General features: G+C 35.5%; 2 protein-coding genes, 1 non-coding gene and 1 pseudogene across 3 annotated transcripts; 3 read left to right on the forward strand and 1 right to left on the reverse strand.

Moving 5' to 3' along the window:
- The first annotated feature begins 829 nt into the window (after positions 1 to 829).
- LOC114720500 (3-dehydroquinate synthase, chloroplastic-like) lies at positions 830 to 10,177 on the forward strand (annotated as a pseudogene).
- A 1,984-nt stretch (positions 10,178 to 12,161) lies between these two features.
- Positions 12,162 to 15,157, forward strand: LOC114720536 (uncharacterized protein At5g01610-like). The gene is made up of 3 exons (XM_028906177.1): positions 12,162 to 12,351; positions 14,056 to 14,110; positions 14,537 to 15,157. Exons 1-3 carry the CDS (start codon positions 12,244 to 12,246, stop codon positions 14,914 to 14,916), a joined length of 543 nt encoding a protein of 180 aa, XP_028762010.1. The 5' UTR covers positions 12,162 to 12,243; the 3' UTR covers positions 14,917 to 15,157.
- Positions 15,158 to 18,100: 2,943 nt separating this feature from the next.
- On the forward strand, positions 18,101 to 20,480 carry LOC114720535 (cell division topological specificity factor homolog, chloroplastic-like). The gene is made up of 2 exons (XM_028906176.1): positions 18,101 to 18,320; positions 19,648 to 20,480. The coding sequence occupies exons 1-2, from the start codon at positions 18,234 to 18,236 to the stop codon at positions 20,248 to 20,250; spliced, it is 690 nt and encodes a 229-aa protein (XP_028762009.1). The 5' UTR covers positions 18,101 to 18,233; the 3' UTR covers positions 20,251 to 20,480.
- A 1,205-nt stretch (positions 20,481 to 21,685) lies between these two features.
- On the reverse strand, positions 21,686 to 21,757 carry TRNAW-CCA (transfer RNA tryptophan (anticodon CCA)). The gene has a single exon. It is a non-coding gene; the product is annotated as a tRNA-Trp (tRNA).
- Positions 21,758 to 21,823: the final 66 nt, after the last annotated feature.

Genomic DNA, 21,823 nt, shown 5'->3' on the forward strand with positions numbered 1-21,823 from the left:
GTGAATTAAGAAAATTAGTTAAGTTAACTATTTGTAATAAATAGGTGTGTTCTTTCCTAAAATGTTCTTACTAATCAGGTGTATTGATTATAACTATTATTATTAGATTGTGGTTTTATATTTAGAACCAAAATAAAAATTAAACTAGTTCTTATAATAAGGACCGGAGGAAGTATTTGTGAAGAAGGGAAACTCATCCGGTGGTAACTTAATGATATTGTTATCTTTGAAAATTTGTGTGACGTTGCTCTCAATCGAACTCAGGTCTCATTAAATAAGAGAGAAGTACTTCATGCCGCAACATATGAATGTGCGGTCCCAACTCCCACGAGTATATGGGCTTGGCATGGAAGATACCCAATTAAATAATCGAACTACATGGTTTGTAAAAAAATTATTAAAATCATTTAAAAGTAATAAATCTATATGAAATGTACTTTTTTCAAATATACTTTTATTTATAAGTGAGTAAGAGAGAGACAGAGAGAGAGAGAGAGAGTAATATTGAAAAAAATGATAATAGAGAATGTACCAAAAAATTAATTAAGAAAAAACTTAACGAAAATGCATTTAATACTAAATTTTATAAGAAAGAATAGAAGGATCCAAACATTTGAATCTTATAGAAGAGCACGGAGAATGATAACTAATTAAGATTTGAGATACTTCATGAGTGGGGAATATTTTGTTTTGATTTTTTTGGTGATTAATTATTATTTGCATTTAATTTAGGATTCTAGACTTTTCCGCGGTTAATTCCTGTGACTCTCATCTCAACCCAGTTTGTAAAAGGCACTGGCTTCCCCTCCCCCGTCCTCCCTGCATCACTATGGCTTCCGCCATTAATTATATCCTTCTTTCTCTCTCCACCAAGCAACCAGCGAGCCCTGCAATCCAGAAACTGAACCCCAATTCTTCTCACCTCCGTTGCTTTCAAAGTTCCAAACTCCGATCTCCCACACATTCTCTCCAACTAGACCGGAAATTTGGTCAAGGTAGGAACCTACGGGTATGGGCCAGTTCGGGTCCAGACATCGATCGGTCCACTGCTGAGGTGGAGCATGGATTTCCCATGATCGTTGAGGCCCATTTGCCCATTCGGACCTATCGGAGTCAGATTTATGAGGTCGATTCCATTTGGAGCTATCCGATTTATATCGGTTCGGGTCTCCTTCATAAACCTGAGCTTCTCCAAAGGTGACCCGAATTCATATTTCATTTTATTCATGACCTGCACTTGCAGTAGCAGCTTTCCCGCCTTTTGTCTTCGTTTTCCTTTTCTGAAAGGAAAAGTAAGGGTGAAGGGCTTAAAAAAAATTTATTTTAAAAAAATTTATAATTATTTAAATATAAATTTAAAAGGCTACAGTATGCTTTTACCTTATATAAGGTTTTATTTTGACTACTTGGCTTTAAAAAATCTATATTTTAATATTTTAATTTTAAAATCATTAATAGAAAATGATGATATAAAAAGATAATTTTAAATGTTATTATATAGTAAGTTTAATCCCCTCTAACCAATTTCGCTTCAATCCCTCCACTCAAGTTTAAAAAAATAATATCAGATATAACTTCCTTATTGGAAATGCTTAAGCGATTATCGATATTTCAGTCAAGGGGTTTATTTATACAGAACGGAAGGGAGAGGTGGGCTCTTAGACGATTATGCTTTTGGTGAAACAGATAAAATCAACCACTAGACCACATAATGGTGTCTAGGGTACAAGGTTCCAACATTATCTACCATGAGTATTCGTTCTAGCTTCCTTGATTGAGTACTCCAGGTATTAGACGTGAGGGCAGCAGCGACATGATATCGAAAGGGAGGGCGGGCTTTGGCCCTTGTCCTAACAGTAGAAGTAGAGAATCGGTAAGAGCAAACCAAAATATGATTTGAGCAAAAATGAAAAATGTGTAATGAGAGGACGAGTGTAGAATGTAAGAGATGATGGGATAGAGAGAGGGGTAGCTAGAGATTTATTTATACAAAACGGAAGGGAGAGGTGGGCCCTCAGCCGGTTATCTTTTTTTTTTTGGTGAGACAGACGTGAGTATTCACTCTAGCTTTTTCGGTGAAGTGGTGTCTAGGGTATGAGTATTCACTCTAGCTTCCTCAGTGAAGTGGTTCAAGTATCAAACGTGAGGGTGGCAACATGTAACAATAATGTGATAGTGGAAGGAAGGGCAGGCTTTGGGCCCTTGTCCTAACAATAGAAGTAGGGAATCGGCGAGAGCAAACCAAAATATGATTTAGGCGAGAATGAAAAGTATGCAGTGAGAAGACGAGTACAGAGTGTAAGAGATAATGGGATAGAGAGGAGTAGCTAAAGGTTTATTTATACAGAACGGAAGGAAGAGGTGGGGTCTCAAATGGTTATGCTTTTTTTTTATGAGACAGACAAAATTAACTACTAAAGCACATAATGGTCTTTAGGGCACAAAGTTCCAGCATTATCTTCCATGAGTATTCATTATAATTTCCTTGGTGGAGTACTGTTGGTATCAGACGTGAGGGTACAAAGTTTTAGCATGATCTACCATGAGTATTCACTCTAGCTTCCTCAGTGGAGTACTTCAAGTATCAGACGTAAGGGTGGCGGCACGCAGCAATGAATATATTCACTAATTTACTTCACTTAAATCAAATGCATTTAAATGCAATACAAGTTCGTCCCCCTCTCTCTGGTCACATAAATTTTGGACAAGTATGTCTAAAATTGCAAGACAAAAAAGAGTGATGTATTTGTTTCTAGCAATTACTTCTGGACATCACTTGTGAAAAAAGAAAGATATCGGTAATCAGCTTGTACGTTATGAAGAAAGGCATTTCATCTAGCTGCCTAAACTGGCCAGTCTTGGCTTGCAAGGCCTCTGTCTCAGCGAGAAGAAATAAAGCTGACAGCCCGACTGCAGCATACCTCAAGATTGTAGAGTTTGGTGTGCTGTGAATAAGCACTTCTTTCCATGAGGTGAAACACGGCCAAATAGTCATGTATGGCGAGCTCTTGTTGTAGCTGAGGGATGCTCAACGTCACCCTGTGAAGAAGAGAATATTCAGAGAGACGTGAGGGATAATCAGAGTGTAGAAAGAGAGGTGAGGGAGTAAACATGTTACCTGACAGGAGGGCAGCGGCAGGCAACAGCGACCCGATGGTGGGAGGGAGGGCGGGTTCTGGGCCTTTGTCACGGCAGTGGGACTAGGGAACCGGTGAAAGCAAACAAAAACGAAAACATGAATTGACAGGAATGAAAAGCGTGCAGTGAGAGGACGAGTGGAGTGTGAGAGATGATAGAAGATAGAGGGGTAGCTAGGTTTATTTATACGGAACGGAAGGAAGAGTTTACTGGTTTGGGGAAAAAAGGAAAAGAAAATAAAACAATGCTTTACAGGCTACCAAAATTTACCGAAGATAAACATAAGAGAGAGGGAACGACACAGACCTTTGAGTTAATAATGAACTGGGTTTCTTTTTCTTGTCCTTTTCCGGAAAAATGATATCCGATTGACTGTACCGATTTAGGGGAGCTGCTCTTACATGAGTGATTTAGGGGTGGAATTTTTTGGGGTGTAAATATATAATGTGGTAATCGAAGTGAAATTGAATTTATTACTTAATAATATTGCTTCGTATGACGCTAAATATTTGCAGGATTGGGAGTACGGTCATTAGTTGTAAGCTTCCTTGGATGGCTTCTTAGGCAATATTTGATGATCATTTAGAGAATTTGACAGGCTTCAGCTTCACAGAATTCACATTTGTAAACACCCCCCAACTAAAAAAAGAAAAAAAAAACACACATTTCTTTATGTTGATGAGATTCTCACACGTGGGAAGCTCACAGGAATCAAGGGAATGAAAACAAAGGTCATTGTGTGGATTAAGGTGGCAACTGTAGCAGTTGAAGGTTACAAATCGGATAGGATTTGATTTACTACTGGTGTAAAGAAGGCAAGGTCAGAGAATAGGAATTCTACGGTTATTAGGTCTATGACAGATTGAGAATTTTCATGTCCATTATTATCTAGGTCATTACAAAATGATATACTACTTCCAGTCCTAAATATAAGAGCTAGTTGACTAATTTGAGTATGTTGAGAAAAGAAGTTAAGTTAGTTATTTATAATAAATATGTATTGTCTTTCTTAAAATATCCTTGTTAATCAAGTGTATTGACTAGAACTATTATTATTAGAAGGACTATCTTAGAAAAAAAATACATAAATATGAGAGACAAAGTGGATTGGGGTCTTATATTTAGGACCAAAATAAAAGTCAAATGAGGTCTTATATTAAAGATCGGAGGTATTATTATACAGTAAGACTTAGCATCTTTTTTTTTTTTGCCAAAAATGTTGGTACTGGATATTTTGAATTGCCGTTCTGTTCATTCATTGAATGTGAGTTGAGAAGCTCACTAGAGGCAATCAAAATTGAAAACCTGAATTCATACAATTTTGTTTCTTCCCCCTTTACTTAGTTGGTTTCTTGCCCCCTGAGAGATGCTCTTGAAGCCAGCTTCTAGGAGCGCAGAAGTTGTTTGTTCATTCTGTTTAAGAGGTAATTATATTGAGAACATTAAGAATTTGGCTAAATACTACTTCCGGTCCTTGATATAAGAGTTAACTAATTTAAGTAAATTAAGAAAGTTAGTTAAGTTAGCTATTTATAATAAATAGGTGTGTTCTTTCCTAAAATATTCTTACTAATTAAGTATATTGGTTAAAACTATTATTATTAGATTGTGATTTTATATTTAGAACCAAAATAAAAATCAAACTAGTTCTTATAATAAAAACCGGAAGAAGTATTTGTGAAGAAGGGAAACTCATCCGGTGGTAACGTAATGATATTGTTATCTTTGAAAATTTGTGTGACGTTGCTCTCAATCCAACTCAGGTCTCGCTAAATAAGAGAGAAGTACTTCATGCCGCAACATATGAATGTGCCGTCCCACCTCCCACGAGTATATGGGCTTGGCATGGAAGATACCCAATTAAATAATCGAACTGCATGGTTTGTAAAAAAATTGTTAAAATCATTTAAAAGTAATAAATCTATATGAAATGTACTTTTTTCAAATATACTTTTATTTATAAGTGAGTAAGAGAGAGAGAGAGAGAGAGTAATACTGAAAAAAATGATAATAGAGAATGTACCAAAAAATTAATTAAGAAAAAAATTAACGAAAATGCTTTTAATACTAAATTTTATAAGAAAGAATAGAAGGATCCAAAAATTTGAATCTTATAGAAGAGCACGGAGAATGATGACTAATTAAGATTTGAGATACTTCATGAGTGGGGAATATTTTGTTTTGATTTTTTTGGTGATTAATTATTATTTGCATTTAATTTAGGATTCTAGACTTTTCCGCGGTTAATTACTGTGACTCTCATCTCAACCCAGTTTGTAAAAGGCACTGGCTTCCCCTCCCCCGTCCTCCCTGCGTCACTATGGTTTCCGCCATTAATTATATCCTTCTCTCTCTCTCCACCAAGCAACCAGCGAGCCCTGCAATCCAGAAACTGAACCCCAATTCTTCTCACCTCCGTTGCTTTCAAAGTTCCAAACTCCGATCTCCCACACATTCTCTCCAACTAGACCGGAAATTTGGTCAAGGTAGGAACCTACGGGTATGGGCCAGTTCGGGTCCAGACATCGATCGGTCCACTGCTGAGGCGGAGCATGGATTTCCCATGATCGTTGAGGCCCATTTGCCCATTCGGACCTATCGGAGTCAGATTTATCATTTATGAGGTCGATTCCATTTGGAGCTATCCGATTTATATCGGCTCGGGTCTGCTTCACAAACTTGAGCTTCTCCAAAGGTGACCCGAATTCATATTTCGTTTTATTCATGACTTGTGCTTGCAACAGCAGCGTTCCCGCCTTTTGTCTTCGTTTTCCTTTTCTGAAAGGAAAAGCAAGGGTGAAGGGCTTAAAAAAAAAGATATTTATTTAAATTTTTTTTATAATTATTTAAATATAAATTTAAAAGGATACAGTATGCTTTTAAAAGTAAGGGTGAAGGGCTTAAAAAAAAGATATTTATTTAAAAAATTTATAATTATTTAAATATAAATTTAAAAGGATACAGTATGCTTTTACCTTATATAAGGTTTTATTTTGACCACTTGGCTTTAAAAAATATATATTTTAATATTTTAATTTTAAAATCATTAACAGAAAATGATGATATAAAAAGATAATTTCAAATGTTATTATATAGTAAGTTTAATTCCCTCTAACCAATTTCACTTCAATCCCTCCACTCTAAGTAAAAAAATAATATTCTTCCGGTCCTTAATATAAGACACATTTAACTAATTTGATTAGATTAGAGAAGTTAGGTAAGTTAGTTAACTATAAGAAATGTGATACGTTTTTCCTAAAATACCATAATCATCTTTTTTAATACCCCCTCTTCATCTTCTATTTGATTATAGTTGAGGGAGTATCCATAGGGGTAATTTAAAGAAAATTGATAAATATGATAAAAAAGTCTTATATTTAGGACCAAAATCAACTCAACAATTGAGTCCTATATTAAAGACCGAAGGAGTATCAGATATAACTTCCTTATGGGAAACGCTTAAGCGATTATCGATATTTCAGTGAATTGTTTCCATTATGTAAAACTTTGCACTCTATATATAATTAAATATAAAATAAATCATAAAAATAAGCTAAGGAAATTATTGGACCATTCGCATTGCCATTATATGGATAAAATGAACGAGGAATTTTGTGTGCATCTTTTCCCTGATTATCTTCGAATGGAGGAAAATTTGGGGAGAAAGAATAGTAGGAAGAAAAAGTCCCAAGAATAATATTTTTTTAATACTATTTTTAAAGGCTAAAATATGCTATTGATCATTTAACTTTATATAAAATTTTAGTTTGATCCATTAATTTTAAAAATCATATTCTTAGTCTTTTAATTCTAAAATTGTTAATTTTAAATCATTATTTTTTTGGTTAATAATTACATTTTATAGTTGTCTTCAAAATTCAACTTAATATGTTAACATTTGATAATGTTTATCAATATTCAAGATTTTAATATTATCAATTTTTTGTCAACAATTTTAGGGTTAAAAAATTAAAATATACTTTTTTTTAAGTTAATAGGCTAAATTGAAACTTTATATAAAATTAAATTATAAAAAATATACTTTAGCCATTTTTAAAAGTTTTATTTCCTAGTATTCCTTTCACTTGTTCTCCTCCAAACATAGCCTTAAGTGTTTTTTTTTTTTAAAAAAAGCCACTATATATTTTCCATCTTCTAAAAGTGTTATTATTTACGTCAAGATGTTTGATCCAAGCTGATGCTCGCCATATATAGGCATGTTCACGGGGAGAGGGTCCTTGTGTTCACTAATAACACCATTGCGCCACTGTATCTGGACAAAGTTGTTGATGCCCTAAAAAGAGGAAACCCAAATATTTCTGTTGAGAGTCATTTTGCCAGATGGTGAGCAGTTCAAAAATCTGGTAGGTCTTGTATGCTTAAATTGAGGATTGTTTGATTTTCACTCTTTTTTCTTTTTTAATTTATATTATACAACTTAGACATATGCGCCAGCATATAAACACGTCAATGCTAAGCTTTGGCCTTGGACCTTATCCAAGCATGGAGCCCGCAGGCAACGTGCCACTTATGTGTGATTTTCACTCTTGGCTCAAGCATTAAAAATGATCACCTACTTAACTGTCAGAGATATGTACCAAAAGTGTACTGGAAGAAGATGGCCCCTAAGCTTGGGCTGCAAGCTACATTTGTTGCTCTTGGAGGTGGTGTGATTGCTGACTTATGTGGCCATGTTGCTTGTCTTCACATGCCTGAGGATGCTCATCTTATTCAGATTCCAACCTCCGTTGTGGCTCAGGTCTACTACTGCTTCTACAATTTTATTATTCATGTTTTTATGTCAACTTGATATTCGATATTATATTTATTATTCTAATAATCTCTCTCAGCTTTTTCTTTGTTTTTTTCTGATACATTAGCCTGTACATGGTGATGATCCAGGTTGATTCTTCTGTTGGTGGCGAGAACGTGCCTTATAAGTCCCGCGAACCTCACTGTGTGCTCATAGACACAGACACATTAACTACATTACCTGATAGGGAACTGGCATCAGGGTTTGCAGAGGTTATCAAATGTGGTCTCATCAGGGATGCACAATTCTTTGAGTGGCTCGAAAAAAATATGCAGGCACTGATGGCAAGGTAAAATCATCACCATCATCTAAGTATTGTTATTATAAGCTTGCAGTTGCAGGCTCCGGTGTTTGATCCTTTTACGCCATATATAAAGCTTATTTCAACAAGGAAGGCATAGTGCACGAGACTCCCACTAGGTAGGGTCTGGGAAGGGGCAGATGTACGCCATCTTACCCTGAAGCAGAAAGGCTGTTTCCAGGATGGAGCTTATAACACAAGGCAAAACTTGTGGAATTTAAGCTTAATTATCCTTTTATTGCTTTTTATTAGTTACTTTGGATCAACTCAGATGCCCTCTTAATGCAGGGACCCAAGTGCAGTGGCATATGCCATAAAGCGATCATGTGAGACCAAGGCTGAGGTTGTGTCATGGGATAAGAACGAAAGTGGACTGAACTTTGGCCGCACATTTGCCCATGTGAGTGCTTTCATTTAGCTGGTGATAGTTTTTCTGTTTTAGATTTCCAAACAGTTAGAGTTGTGATGTGAATATCATCTTCAGGCTAATTCAGTGTGCTGTGCTCTTTTAAATAAACATGCTTTCCCTCTTGGGACGTATATTGTATTGAAAGTTTCTAATATTAAGATTTCCTCTTAAACTCTCTGCCCTCGACGACACAATTCTGAGACTTGACAAATTTTGTGCAGTTCTTAAATTCAAAGGTTAAGAATAGCCTCTGGACGTATATTTTTGTTTGTTTGCTACTTCAGATTTGTGTGATCGTATTTTAATTTGTACTCAAACTGATTGAACATAATACTCCTTCGTGTGCACTCTATTTCAGGCAATAAAAGTTAAGCTTGGCGATGGACAGTGGCTTCATGGAGAGGTTGTCGCAGCTGGCATGGTACTTCACCCTCAATCTTGTTTCTTATTCTCATGTTTCATTATGGGGTATATGAGCGTCTTGCTTGTCACTCCTCCCGTTAACTAATTTACTAAATTTAAGAAAATTAGTTAAATTAATTATTTATAAAACATGTGTATTAGTTTCTTAAAATACCATATTTAATCATTTCCATTGGAATTGTCCTATGATAGGAAACTCTTTTAATATAAACAATCAGTAGCGATAGTTGGGGGAAAAAATTAGAAATTTAGGAGTTAAATTGAATTAAGATATTATATTTATGACTAAAATAACCCCGCAATTAGTCCCTATATTTAAGCCCAGGTAGAATACTTATGTCTGCGTTGATGAATATTGTAAGTCAATGAACACAGGTGATGGCTGTTGATTTATCGCATCGCCTCGGTTGGATTGATGATTCAGTTGTGGAGCGAGTTCATGCCATTCTTAAGCAGGCAAACCTACCTACAGCCCCTCCTAAAATTATGACTCTGGATGAGTTCAAGTTGCTCACGGCGGTAAGGGACTGGTGTTTCATTCTTTTTCTAATTTAAAAAAGGGTAAAGATGTAATTTTATTATGATCTTATCTATTATATGCAATTTCACCCCTTTAAGGTGATGGGTAGAATTTCACCCAAGATCAAGGGTAATAATACACCCAAAAAAAAAAAACTCATGGGGTAAAATTACACAAAAAAAAGCATTAGTAAAGTTATACCTCTAAAAAGATAAGAAGTAAAATTAGACATGATAAGTAAGATTAGGGATAAAATTATATCATTAAAAAGATCAAGAGTAAAATCATACTTAATAAATAAGATAGGGGTAGAATTGTTGAAAAAAATTAAAGCTTTTGTTCGTCTATGTTGTGGTGATTGGGGTTTGATTGTTTTGTTTTATCAGGGATGTGATGATTTGTTGGGAAGCCTTGTCCTTCTAAAGGGTTCTCCTGGCAATTTCGTTTTCACTGCGGACTACGACGGAAAAGCGTTCGAAGCTACGCTACACAAATTCTGTAAATCTTGATCTTTATGACCGGTTCTTGATTTCTGTTCCATCAGCTTCATGCAATTATCAAAAACAAACTTCTAAAATATACTATTTACCTTAAGAATTTTTTACTATCATATGACCTCGTATGATGTTTTTCTTGATCGCTCTTTACATTCTTTTTTGTTTTTTGGACTCAATCGCTCTTTACATTCTGTCGTGACTAAAAATCACCAACTTTTCCAGGTCCATGGGCCAAATCGATTTGGTCATTAGGCTTTATGGCTTTTGTGAACAGTTTTTGGCAGTAGTTTTATTAATAAGAGGCTCTAAATTTAAAAATTAAATTTTCAGTCCATAGACTGCAACTTCATATTCAATCAAAAAAGTTAGTTAAAATTAATTAAAAATAATAAATATGTAAAAAACATGTAATGCTACTTTAAAAATTCCCTAGTTGTGAGGAAAGAAAGAGTGAGAGAGAATTTACTTTTGAACAAATACCTTGATAATAAATGCGATCATATTAATATGAGTGATTAAATGGGGCGGAATGTGAAATTAACAAAAGGAAAAAAGAAATTATGGACAACCTCGAAAAATTTATTATAAATAGAAACAAATCATATCAGAAAATTATTTTGTTGGGGACTATTCCATTCCATTCAATTCTGAATATAAAAGTCTTTGCCCCTAGTTTGGCATACCAATTATGAGCTGTGAAATAAATGAACTTTGCACTTAGATGTGCAGCTTCCAATTATGGAGGATAAGAGTGTTCTGGTCCTTAATAATAGTAATACTTATAAATTAAGGCAATGAGATAGCTATAATGCTAATGCCAGATCAAACCCATTATACGATAATGCAATGCAAACCTTAGGGAAGGTAGAGGAACGTGCAGAATAGTTAAAGGGAGCCTTGCATTGCAATGTGCATTATAGCTAGCAGGCAAATAAAACTTCTCTCTTCTTTATCAAGTATCAGTCTTTTGAGCTGGAAAATACCTAAACCATAGCTTTCCCCTGGTCCCACCCATGTTCTTCAGCATCTTCTTGAGTTTGACATCTTAAAGAAATCATCTTCAATATCAAGTCTTCTTTTTCAGATCGCATTATGTGGATTTGTTTGTGTATTTCCTTGGTCTTCGCTCTTCTTTCGGTTAAAAATGTTAATCTTTACAGTATAAACGAAAGGGTCAGGCAGCATCCTTCAACAAAGTAAAAAGGGTTAATCAGCATTTATAAATATTTTTTCAATGGCGCTCAACATTTTACATTAATTTTTTACATATCTAGTATTTTAAAGTACTTTTTCAGTAATACTGAGTATCTAAAAATAAATTTTAGTATATCCAGCATCGTGATACTTGGTATTTTAAGTTTTGAATGTCCATTGCTATTAAAAAAAATACTTTTAAAGTAAAATTGCACCAAAAAATCCTTTTAAAATATTTGATGTTAATGAAAAAATATTTTAAATTTAGAGTGCTAAATTAATTTAGAAAGTTAGGGTAGTGAATGCAATTTAATCCCAAATTAAAAAAGACAAACTTTACTGAAATTTATTACCCAAAAATTTATCTTACGAAAAAAAGGGTCTTCACTGGATTTCGCGGCGTCATTTGATTTCTTTAACGTTAGATCCTTGTAGTAATGGCTAATAGAGCATCGCAAATGATAGTGATTCAGTTATTATATGAACTCTAAAAATTGCAACAATTTGATTTTCCAGAAAGAAATAGATATAATCCCAAATGTAATCGAATGAAAAGTGTGCTCAATAGAAATCCAATAAGAAATTCAAAAACTAATTGTCTCGTTGAAGGGATTAATTACTCGCAGATTCTTATTAATCCTTCGTTTTTTCATCCTAAACCTAAAATTTTGGCGCCAATAGCAAATAGTGAAACAATTTTTGGGCCAAGCATTAATGTGATATGAATCGGAACACAAAAGTACAAAAACATTTATAATTTAGGGAGAAACGTAAAACGCCGCTTTCTACTGTCCGCATCAGCGCATTTGTCCTTTTTCCCATTGCCAGCTTTAATTTAGATGCCAAAGGTGAAGCCTCTTAGGAAGAGAACCAGAACCACCATTAACGCTCCCTTGTGTGTGAGCTATTGAGGTTGCCTCCAGAAAAGGGAAGGGAAGCGAGTAGAAAATGGAGAAAGCTCTGACTAAAGTCAGTAGCTTGAAGGTCGGTCTGGGAAACTCATGGATTACCAAGAAAGCCAAGGAGGAGTTCTCTAATATCTCTGACGACATCAATGTGAGTCAAATCTTCTCTGCATTTCGCTTTCTTCTTTTGATTTTGCGCTTTTTCATCTTTTATTTTCCCTTCTTTATGTCTGCAATGAGGGTTATCTGGGTTATACTAACTTGTTTGTGTCAATCTAGTGTGGTTATTGTAAAGTCGATACTGGCTTCAGAGATCTTAAAGACTTGTTAGAGTTAATAATGAACTGGGTTTCTTTTTCTTGTCCTTTTCCGGAAAAATGATATCCGATTGACTGTACCGATTTAGGGGAGCTGCTTTTACTCGAGTGATTTGGGGGTGGAAGTTTTAGGGGTGTAGATATATAATGTGATAATCGAAGTGAAATTGAATTTATTACTTATTAATATTGCTTCGTCTGACACTAAATATTTGCAAGACTGGCATTGTAATGACAAATTTCTTTCTTTCTGAGAAGTTGCTTCTTGGGTCATGGGGGACGGGGTTTGTTTAAAGGGAACTTCTTTAGATCTTTCCGGGTTTTGAGGTGTTAAATTCACTAGAATCATATAATTTACTCTGCACCCATTTTCTATGCTTTTTGGCTGAATGGATGGGAGGGGGAAGTATGTGAGCAGAGGATGCTATGGGAGAAGAAGGACAATAGTAAAATGTGTCATGGGAGGAATCTTTATTTAGGCTTTCTTTTTATGAACAAAAATATGTATGCATGGGTTAAAGTCAAAACCTCGGGTATTGGATTCTTTCCACGCAAATACTATTCTGTTCAATGTGACTACCTTCTGTTCTGCTTGACCCCAACAATCTCTTACTCAAGTACGAATCTGTGAGATGCTTACATGAATATGCTCTCCATTCCTCTTCCCTATGGCAATAAATCTCTTCATATGATGATGTGTGGTTCCATTTGTTTGGGCAATTGTCTATTTGATACTAATCTTAGGACTTTAGGGAGCTTCAGATATCAAAGATATCTTCATTGGGCCTCTTTGACTAGATTGAGGAAATTAGTGAGTAGATTTCACATTACTTTCTAAACAAAAGATATTAAAAGCATCAGATTTATAGTCTGTTTTCACTTATATATCTATTTTCTGGTTCAAATCTATCTAGTGTGCAATGTATTTTCGCTGCCACTCACAACTGACCAACAACATGGGACTTTTTTTCTTAGCATATGAAGCATTTAATTTCTTGTATTTCTTCTTCCTGAGAATGAATGCTAGGGCTTGGTGAGTCAGAAAAACATTTAAGCTTATATAATTTACTCAATCCAGGGTGTTGTCTTCATTCATTTAGTATAACTCTGATTTAGAACGCCCTTAGATTGATCATTACTGTGTACAAACATGTGACACTCGCCATATGGGGATTGGGCGCATGGTCACTAGTTGTAAGCTTCTTCGGATGGCTTTTAGGGCAATATTTTATGATCATTTAGAGAATTTGGCAGGCTTCAGCTTCACGGAATTCATATTTGTAAAACAACACCCCCCAAAAAAAAAAAACACATTTCTTTATGTTGATTAGCGACACCTTTTGCAAACTTCCTGTGTCCAAGCACAGAATTGGATTGAATTTCTGTGTGCATGTACTACAGTACTAGCATATTTGAGTGTAATAAATTTAATTAAGTGAAAAATACTGTTAGTTGTTTAGTGTCTGGGCATTCTAGACTTTGATGCTACTGCATAATCCCAAGCAATTCTGCTAAATGGTGATTTTTCTTTTTTGCAGACTTTCTCAAGTACTGTTGAAGAGAAAGCAAAATGGATTTTCAACAAACTAAAAGGTATGCAAATTTGCTTCAACCCTGAATGTTCATGTGAGATCATGCATATAAAACTTCTTGTTTCATAAGCAGATATGGTACTTTAGATGCATACCAGGAACACAACTGCAACATACATTTTCTGTGCCCAGAAAATGCTTAGAATGCTTACATCTTAGATTTTTTTTATATTCCCCAAAATTTCGTATGCATGGCATTCAAATAGACATGATCTATAGATGGAGTGTCAGCCGTAGTCATATTCTTTGGTATGATTATTGTTTGAATACATGAATGTGGAGGATTCAATTTGGCAGGCCATTGCAATATGTAGGGATAGTATCTCAATTAAGTCTATTTAATTTGACCAATTTACAAGCTACTTTTCCAACTAATGATCATATCACCTACTCTTATTCCCTTTTCTTTTCAATATTTATGCTTCAGGCAAGCCACTGAAAAGCTTACCAGATCTCCTCCGTGACTACAACTTGCCGGCGGGGCTTTTCCCGCAGAACATAATCTGCTACGAGTTTGACGAAACCAATGGTAAGCTGGTGGTGTACTTGCCATCTGCGTGTGAGGTCAGCTTCAAGGACTCCTCTGTAGTCAGATATGCGACTCGAGTCAAAGGGATTCTCACACGTGGGAAGCTCACAGGAATTGAGGGAATGAAAACAAAGGCCATTGTGTGGGTTAAGGTGACAACTGTGGCAGTTGAAGGTTACAAATCTGATAAGGTCTGGTTTACTGCTGGTGTAAAGAAGGCAAGGTCAAAGGATGTTTATGATACGCCTCGCGATGCTCTCAGAGTATCGGAATTCTGAGGTTATTTTATTAGGTCTATGACAGATTGAGAATCCTCATGTCCATTGTTATCTAGTTCATTACAAAATGATATATTATACAGTAGGACTTGGCATCGTCTTTTTTGTTTTGCCAGAAATGTTGGTACTGGATATTTTGAATTGCTGTTCTGTTCATTCATTGAATGTGAATTGAGAAGCTCACTAGAGGCAATCAAAACTGAAAACCTGAATTCATACAACTTTGTTTCTTCCCCCTTTATTCAGTTGGTTTCTTGTCTTGTGAGTAGGGGTAGAAATAGGCCAGGCGGCCTGTCAGGGGCCTGTGACTTGGCCTGGCTTATTTCCAAATTAAAACAGGCTCAGGCCTTTAAAAAAGGCCTGTTTCTCTTAAAAGGCCAGGCTCAGGCTCTTTAATAAGCCTGTTAAGCCTGTTAAGCGGCCTGGGCCTGTTATATTTTTTTAAAAAAATATTATAATTATAAATTTATAATTAACTTTTTTAAAATAATACCATATTTTGATTAATATTGTAATATGCCTAATACCACATTTTTATCCTGAATAAGACCATGTTTGGATTACTCTTCAATATACCCTGAATGATGATTTCTCTAATATGCACTTTGTTATTCGTTCAAATCCTACTGCCCGATGATGATTTCGTGTTTGTCATTTTTGACTTTTATTTACCTATACAAAACTACTTAATTTTTCTAATGTACATCACCAACAAGTGACAGCAGAAATAACCCCTCTATGAATTTGATTTCTGTTTATCCCTTGTATTGTGACTATTTTAACTACATCTTCTCCTCAAGTTATTGAATATTTTTCACTTAAATAATATAATTTGAAACATGAACAACAAAATAATATACTACCATTTGAATATTAAATATTTTTCACTTAAATATTTTAGATAATTTTTATATTTGTATTTTAGATAATTTGGATTGAGTTATTATAATTTTGAGTTGATTTAAATATGTTTAAATTTTTTTTAAAAAAATACAGGCTTCTTAATAGGTTTCAGGCCAGGCCAGGCTTTTGCACAGGCCAGGCTTAGGCTGAATTAAGGCCTGTCACAGGCCACAGGCCAGGCTCAGGCCAACAAACTTCAATACAGGCCTGGCCTGTTAAGGGTAAGGCCTGGCCTGTTTCCACCCCTACTTGTGAGAGATGCTTCGGAAGCCAGCTTCTAGGAGGGCAGAAGTTGTTTGTTCATTCTGTGTTTGGATTAGCTGGAAAACAAAATTAGTAGTTGATTAGGTAAACAAAACTTCATTGGCTGGTTTGCAAAATTTGTTGTCTAAGGATATGAAAATGGATGATGTGGGACCTCATTTGGATGGTCACAATGAGATTTGCTCAGTCCAAATACAATTTTAACAATTTAGATTTAAAAATTCCAATTGGCAATTTTAAATAAAAAGTTAGTTTTTAAAAAGTTGTTTGTTAAGATATTATCTTTATTTTTAATTCTATACACACTAAAATATTTTTTTTAAAATAAAAATAAAAAAAAGTATATGAGACTCGTTTAGAATGATTTGGCTCTTGATCCTAGTTGAAGTTGTTTTGGATTATTTACTTAGATTTCCTTTAGTTATTTAGATGTTCTACATTCTCTTTTAATTTAGTAGCCTTCTCAATTCCAATTTACTAAATAGGAGTATTTATAGGATAAGATAAAATTAGAACAGACTTGTCTCATGAATTAGGATATGACAAGATTTCTATCTTGCGTCTCGTCCCATTCCCTCTTTTTTCCTCAAACCACTATAATGTTAAACTAGAATTTTGAATTTTTTTTCTTTATATTGTATTGTTTACTCTTATTAGACTTTTAAAAGATAAAAACACTTTAAAAACTATTATGCAGAAAGCTCGAATTATAAGCAAAAGGATCATGCCCTTGACATTAAAAAAATCACTGAAAAAAAAACAAACATTAATATTAATTTAATAAGCAAATTAAAAAAAAAAAAGACCCTGTCGTACATCCTAACCAGTCCCTATTACTGTTTTCTCTCTGTTCGGGATTGACGGAAATCAAGACGGGACAAGTTAAATACCCTAGTTTACTTGTACAAGACTTTTTTTTTTTTTTTTGGCCAGAGAAAATATAATTCATTAATAAAGAAACAAAGAAACAAAAGAAATAAAAAAGCCCAACAAGAGGGACAGCAAACTAAAGCCCATAGACAGCACAAATCCTAAACCTAACAGCAAGATAAACCAAAAGGAGCAGCCGCCGTCAAGTTCACCAGAGAGCCCCACCGTCTTGTCGCCGGAAACTGTAGAGAGGAAAACGCCGTCATCGGCAATGATGCCAAAGTAAAGGGTGGTGGTTTGAAAAACCCATCCCGAAGGACCCATCCTTTTTGTCGGCCAAAGAACAACCAAAGATGGTTGAAAAGCAATCATGAGAAACCCATAGAAGCTAGAACACCCACAGTCACCGGCAGCAAAGAACGACGCCAAAGGAGGAAGATAACTCAACTTTGGCAACCCACCGTGCAGCACCATTTGATGAAACTCGTACCCTTCATCAATGTCTTGGATCTGCCACTGCCGACCAACACCAACGACTGTCATAGAGTATTTGGCAACTGAAGTAGGGACGATCGTCGACTGAAACCTTCCCCCCAAAACGCAAATCCAAGCCATCAAGTCTAGGTCAGAACTATTACCTTTCATCCTAACATCAAAGATGAAGGTGCCGCAAGCAAAAAACACATATCTGATAATAGCCGAAGAAACAGAACACACCACCAATAAAAACCCATTAACACACAAATACAAACAAGAGACGGACGTCCCCTTCTCCGACGGAGAACGCCGAGAAAGGGGACGCCGTAACGGTCGCTCGCCCAAAAGCGAGGAAAGGTAAGCTCTCACTGCTCAAGAGTTTTCTGGAGAGGGAGAGGGAGAAGCTCGCCCCAAAGGCGAGTACTTGTACAAGACTTTGTAGCTTATGTTTTCATAATCAAAATATTTTGCCGGGGAAAAGAAAGGAGGAAACAGTTCCTCCTTCCCTATCGAAACGGCGCGCATCAGCGTCGAATGCTCACTCCTATGCCGCCATGCGTTAAAGTTCAAACGGTTGCTGGTCAAAAAAAAAAAAAAAAGGTTTAAACGGTTAAAGTAAATTTCTCTTCTGTCGTGGGCTGAAAAGAAAATTACTCTTTTGCACATTACATTGTTGTTCGAAAAACGAGTCGAGCAGCATCAACAAGAAGCAGACAAGATCGATAGAGCGAGAAGGCAGGACTGAGCACGGAGGAGAAGGGACTAGAACTCCCGGTAGAAGGAGAAATTCAACTAACCCAACAATGGCGATTTCTGGCGATCTGAGGGTCTCTGCAACGCTTCCACTCCATCACTCTTACCCCCGTCAAAGTTCATTGTCATCCCCGAAGGTCTGAAACTTTTCTCGTATTTATTGTTCCATTTCTGTTCGTTTCGTGCTCATGGGGTGAAGGGTCGAGTGTTTTTGCGGTTATAGCCATCTGATTTCTGATAATGTCTTGGAGGACTCGATTAATAAGGAAATTCAATGAGAACGTGTCAGAGGTTTAAGGGGATGGTGAAACCCCAATTCCCTCCCCCCCCCCCTCCTTTTGCTACGTTTCCCCAGCCACGAATCTGGGAATTTGGGGATTTTGGACTTTGTGAAGAGTTACATTGGGTAATTGATTCTTCGAGGAATTCATCTTTTATTCACATGGGTTTGAACTTTGGGGTCTTAGTCACAGATGGTTTGAACTTTGGGGTCTTTGTCATCTCTCTATTTTCGTCTGTTGATGGTAGATGGCAGGCCTGGTTAGAGCAGTTTAACTAGTTATTCTTTCTATTGAAATTGCAGTATCGCTTGCAAGTGAGGTGTTATTGTCAAATTAAACTTGAAGGGGCAAAATAAAACGAAAGATGAGATATGCAATATTTGGGATGGTTGCTGAGGAAATTTTATATAAGTTTTTGCAATCTTCTATTATTTTGTGCATTTAAGTATCTTGTTGCAGGAGTTCTAGCTGTTTACCTTGTCAGTGACGAAATTTTGTTCTGTTATGTATGGGGCAAGAATGAGATGAAGTATGAGTCTATGTTCACCAAGCCTGTATTAATTGATGGCCTTAAGCTATGTTACAGAGCTGGCACTTGTTAATATCGTTGGGAAAATCTTTGTTTGCATGCACAGAGATGTCCTTGTTTTGCTTATTTATCATGCATTTTGAGGAAAAAAGGATGAACTTTGTGAAAGATGTGCCAGATGTTACATAATGTCTCTGCCATGGGCTCTTTGTGAAATCCTGCGTGTATCAAGCATATATTCGTTTGTCCTTTTTTTTTTAAATTTAAATCTTGGGTTGAAAGTGATGGAGGAATCTGATAAACTGACTTGCATGAGTTGTAATTTAAGGACCCTGTAAATGTCTGAGAGTTTGCCATTATACTTGATGGAATCAGATTCAGAACTGTGTACTTGGACATTCCCCAATTTGTGCTTGGATGCTTAGTATGTTTAAAGACTATGAAATACATATTCTACTTAAAGGAAAGAGATTCATAATTTTTCATCAGGTGGTTTTACATGGGTGCCATTGCTTAAGTGCTGCATTGGTTATTATGGAAGATTGAAGGATATAAAAGAAAACTAACCTCATCATGTAAATGTCAAAACATAACAGCATTTGCACAGTGAAAATGTCTTCACCTGCTTTATTCCTTAGCTTTTCTGTTTTATAGGTAGACTTCTCTAGTTCCTTGAATGGGGCATCCAGCATCACTGAATTCACACCAAAGTATCCCAGCATGGCAATTAAACATCATGGTATGCGCAGTCAGTGGAAGCCAGTTTCTGGAGTCAGTGGAGATCGTAATGCATCACCAAAATTTGCTACCCAAGAAGCTGAGAATTTTCTCCTTGATGCTATTAACATGAGCTTTTTTGAACGATTAAGCTTGGCTTGGAAAATAGTTTTCCCATCAGCAGTATCTAAAAAAAGCTCAAATGCTAGGATTGCCAAGCAGCGTCTAAAGATGATCTTGTTTTCTGATCGATGTGAAGTAAGCGACGAGGCAAAGCGCAAAATTGTTAACAACATTGTGCGTGCTTTGTCTGACTTTGTGGAAATAGAATCACAGGACAAAGTACAGTTGAGTGTTTCTGCTGATACCGATATTGGAACTATTTACTCTGTGACGGTGCCTGTCCGGCGTGTTAAGCCAGAATATCAAGATCTGGATGAATATGGGACAATAACAAACATTGAGTACAAGGATGTTGGAGATAGTTCAGGTTCCGTTGATGTTAGATTTGATTTTTATGTTCCAGATGAGAGGTCTTGATGTCTGAACTGAAAGCTTGTTTCACAAACTATTGATCAATCTGTGTTAGGAATTTTTACTAGTTTAGCTAAGTTGTAACCGTGTATATATTTGAGACTTGAGTAAGAGAAGACTAGCAGCTTTTGAGTTTTGATTATACCACCTTTATTTTGTTTGGTTTGGTGCGTAGCTGAGCTAAAAATGACTTGTTATTTGCAATGAGATTTATGATAAGTTTTTCTTTGAAGTCATTAGTATGGATAATGTGACCCTCCTCCTTCTGTTAAATTCAATTCCTGCTGGTTATAACTGATGTTATCTATGTAGCACAATAGCGAATTGGCATATTAGTCTTCTTAAGAATGGAGTTCAGGGGAGAAAATTTTAGTTTTTCTTCCGCATATTACCTGGTCTTGTTCATATTCAGAGGAAACATTTTAAATCTATACTTGTTCAATTTTAATTTTTATCTCATAATTGCCGTTTGGGTGCATCATAAGGATACGATGAGACATGAAAGCTTAAGCCCTCATCTTGTTACAAGAGAAAAATGTTTTTAATTATTTACTGTTGTGAATCTCAAATAATTTAGTCTTTGAAAATTCTTTTATTATTCAGTAATCTCTAATCAACTAAAAACTCAACTGATATTAAAGGATGCATGCCTTTGTTCAAAAGGGTTAATGGCTTAATGCCTAAGATCTGTATATAATAGAGAAATTACAGTAGGTCGGACAAATCATTTTTCATGTTTTGAATATTATAAGTGCGGACGTCTATTCCTCTCTTTCTCTTCAACTTCATCACATAACTTCTACTATTCTTGCTGGGTATTATTCCTTCGCTTCATTACTCTTTTATTATACTTTTAATCTTATAACTCATCTCCCACCTACATTCATGTAGTTTATGCTCTACTATTTATAATTTAAAGATAAGTATAACCTATATGTAAGGCTATGCTTATAAATAGAACATATCATTATATTGTGATATAAGTAAAGCAAGTAAAGGAATACAACGTACTTCTCTTATTTTCTTGTCTTCATTTCTTTTCTACTTTACTTTTTTTGGTAACTCATTTTATAACATATTGGACATTATTGTAGAGGATTCATAATAGATATCTCGTTTTCTCTTTTGTGATAGATATATAATAGCCTAAGAGTTATTTAAAAACTATACTTATTTTTTTAATAATTAAACCGTACTAAAATATATAAAAGTTCAATAACAAAAATAGTTACACAATGATGTGTGTGGACAAAAATTAAAACAAATAGAAAAAGATTGTAAGAAACCGAAAGAGAGCTGAACTATTTAAAACTTATAAATAATAAATAATAAATTTTTCAACAAACTAATCATCAGCACCCATTTTTTTCCGTCGAGCCGGCTTAATCTAAATTAGTTTTCTTCCCGAACAAAGAATACGACAGTTTTCAAAAACGGGAATTGAACCCGACGTGAATCGAACACGCAACCTTCTGATCTGGAGTCAGACGCGCTACCATTGCGCCACGGATCCGCTGGGTGGGGTGGTGCTTGTCTTTTATTTAATAACTAATGATTAATTGGAATTTCAAATTTCCCC

This window comes from Neltuma alba, unplaced genomic scaffold (genome assembly GCF_004799145.2).
Source record: "Neltuma alba isolate B1F8T4 unplaced genomic scaffold, ASM479914v2 tig00011988_pilon, whole genome shotgun sequence".
Classification (NCBI taxonomy): domain Eukaryota; kingdom Viridiplantae; phylum Streptophyta; class Magnoliopsida; order Fabales; family Fabaceae; genus Neltuma; species Neltuma alba.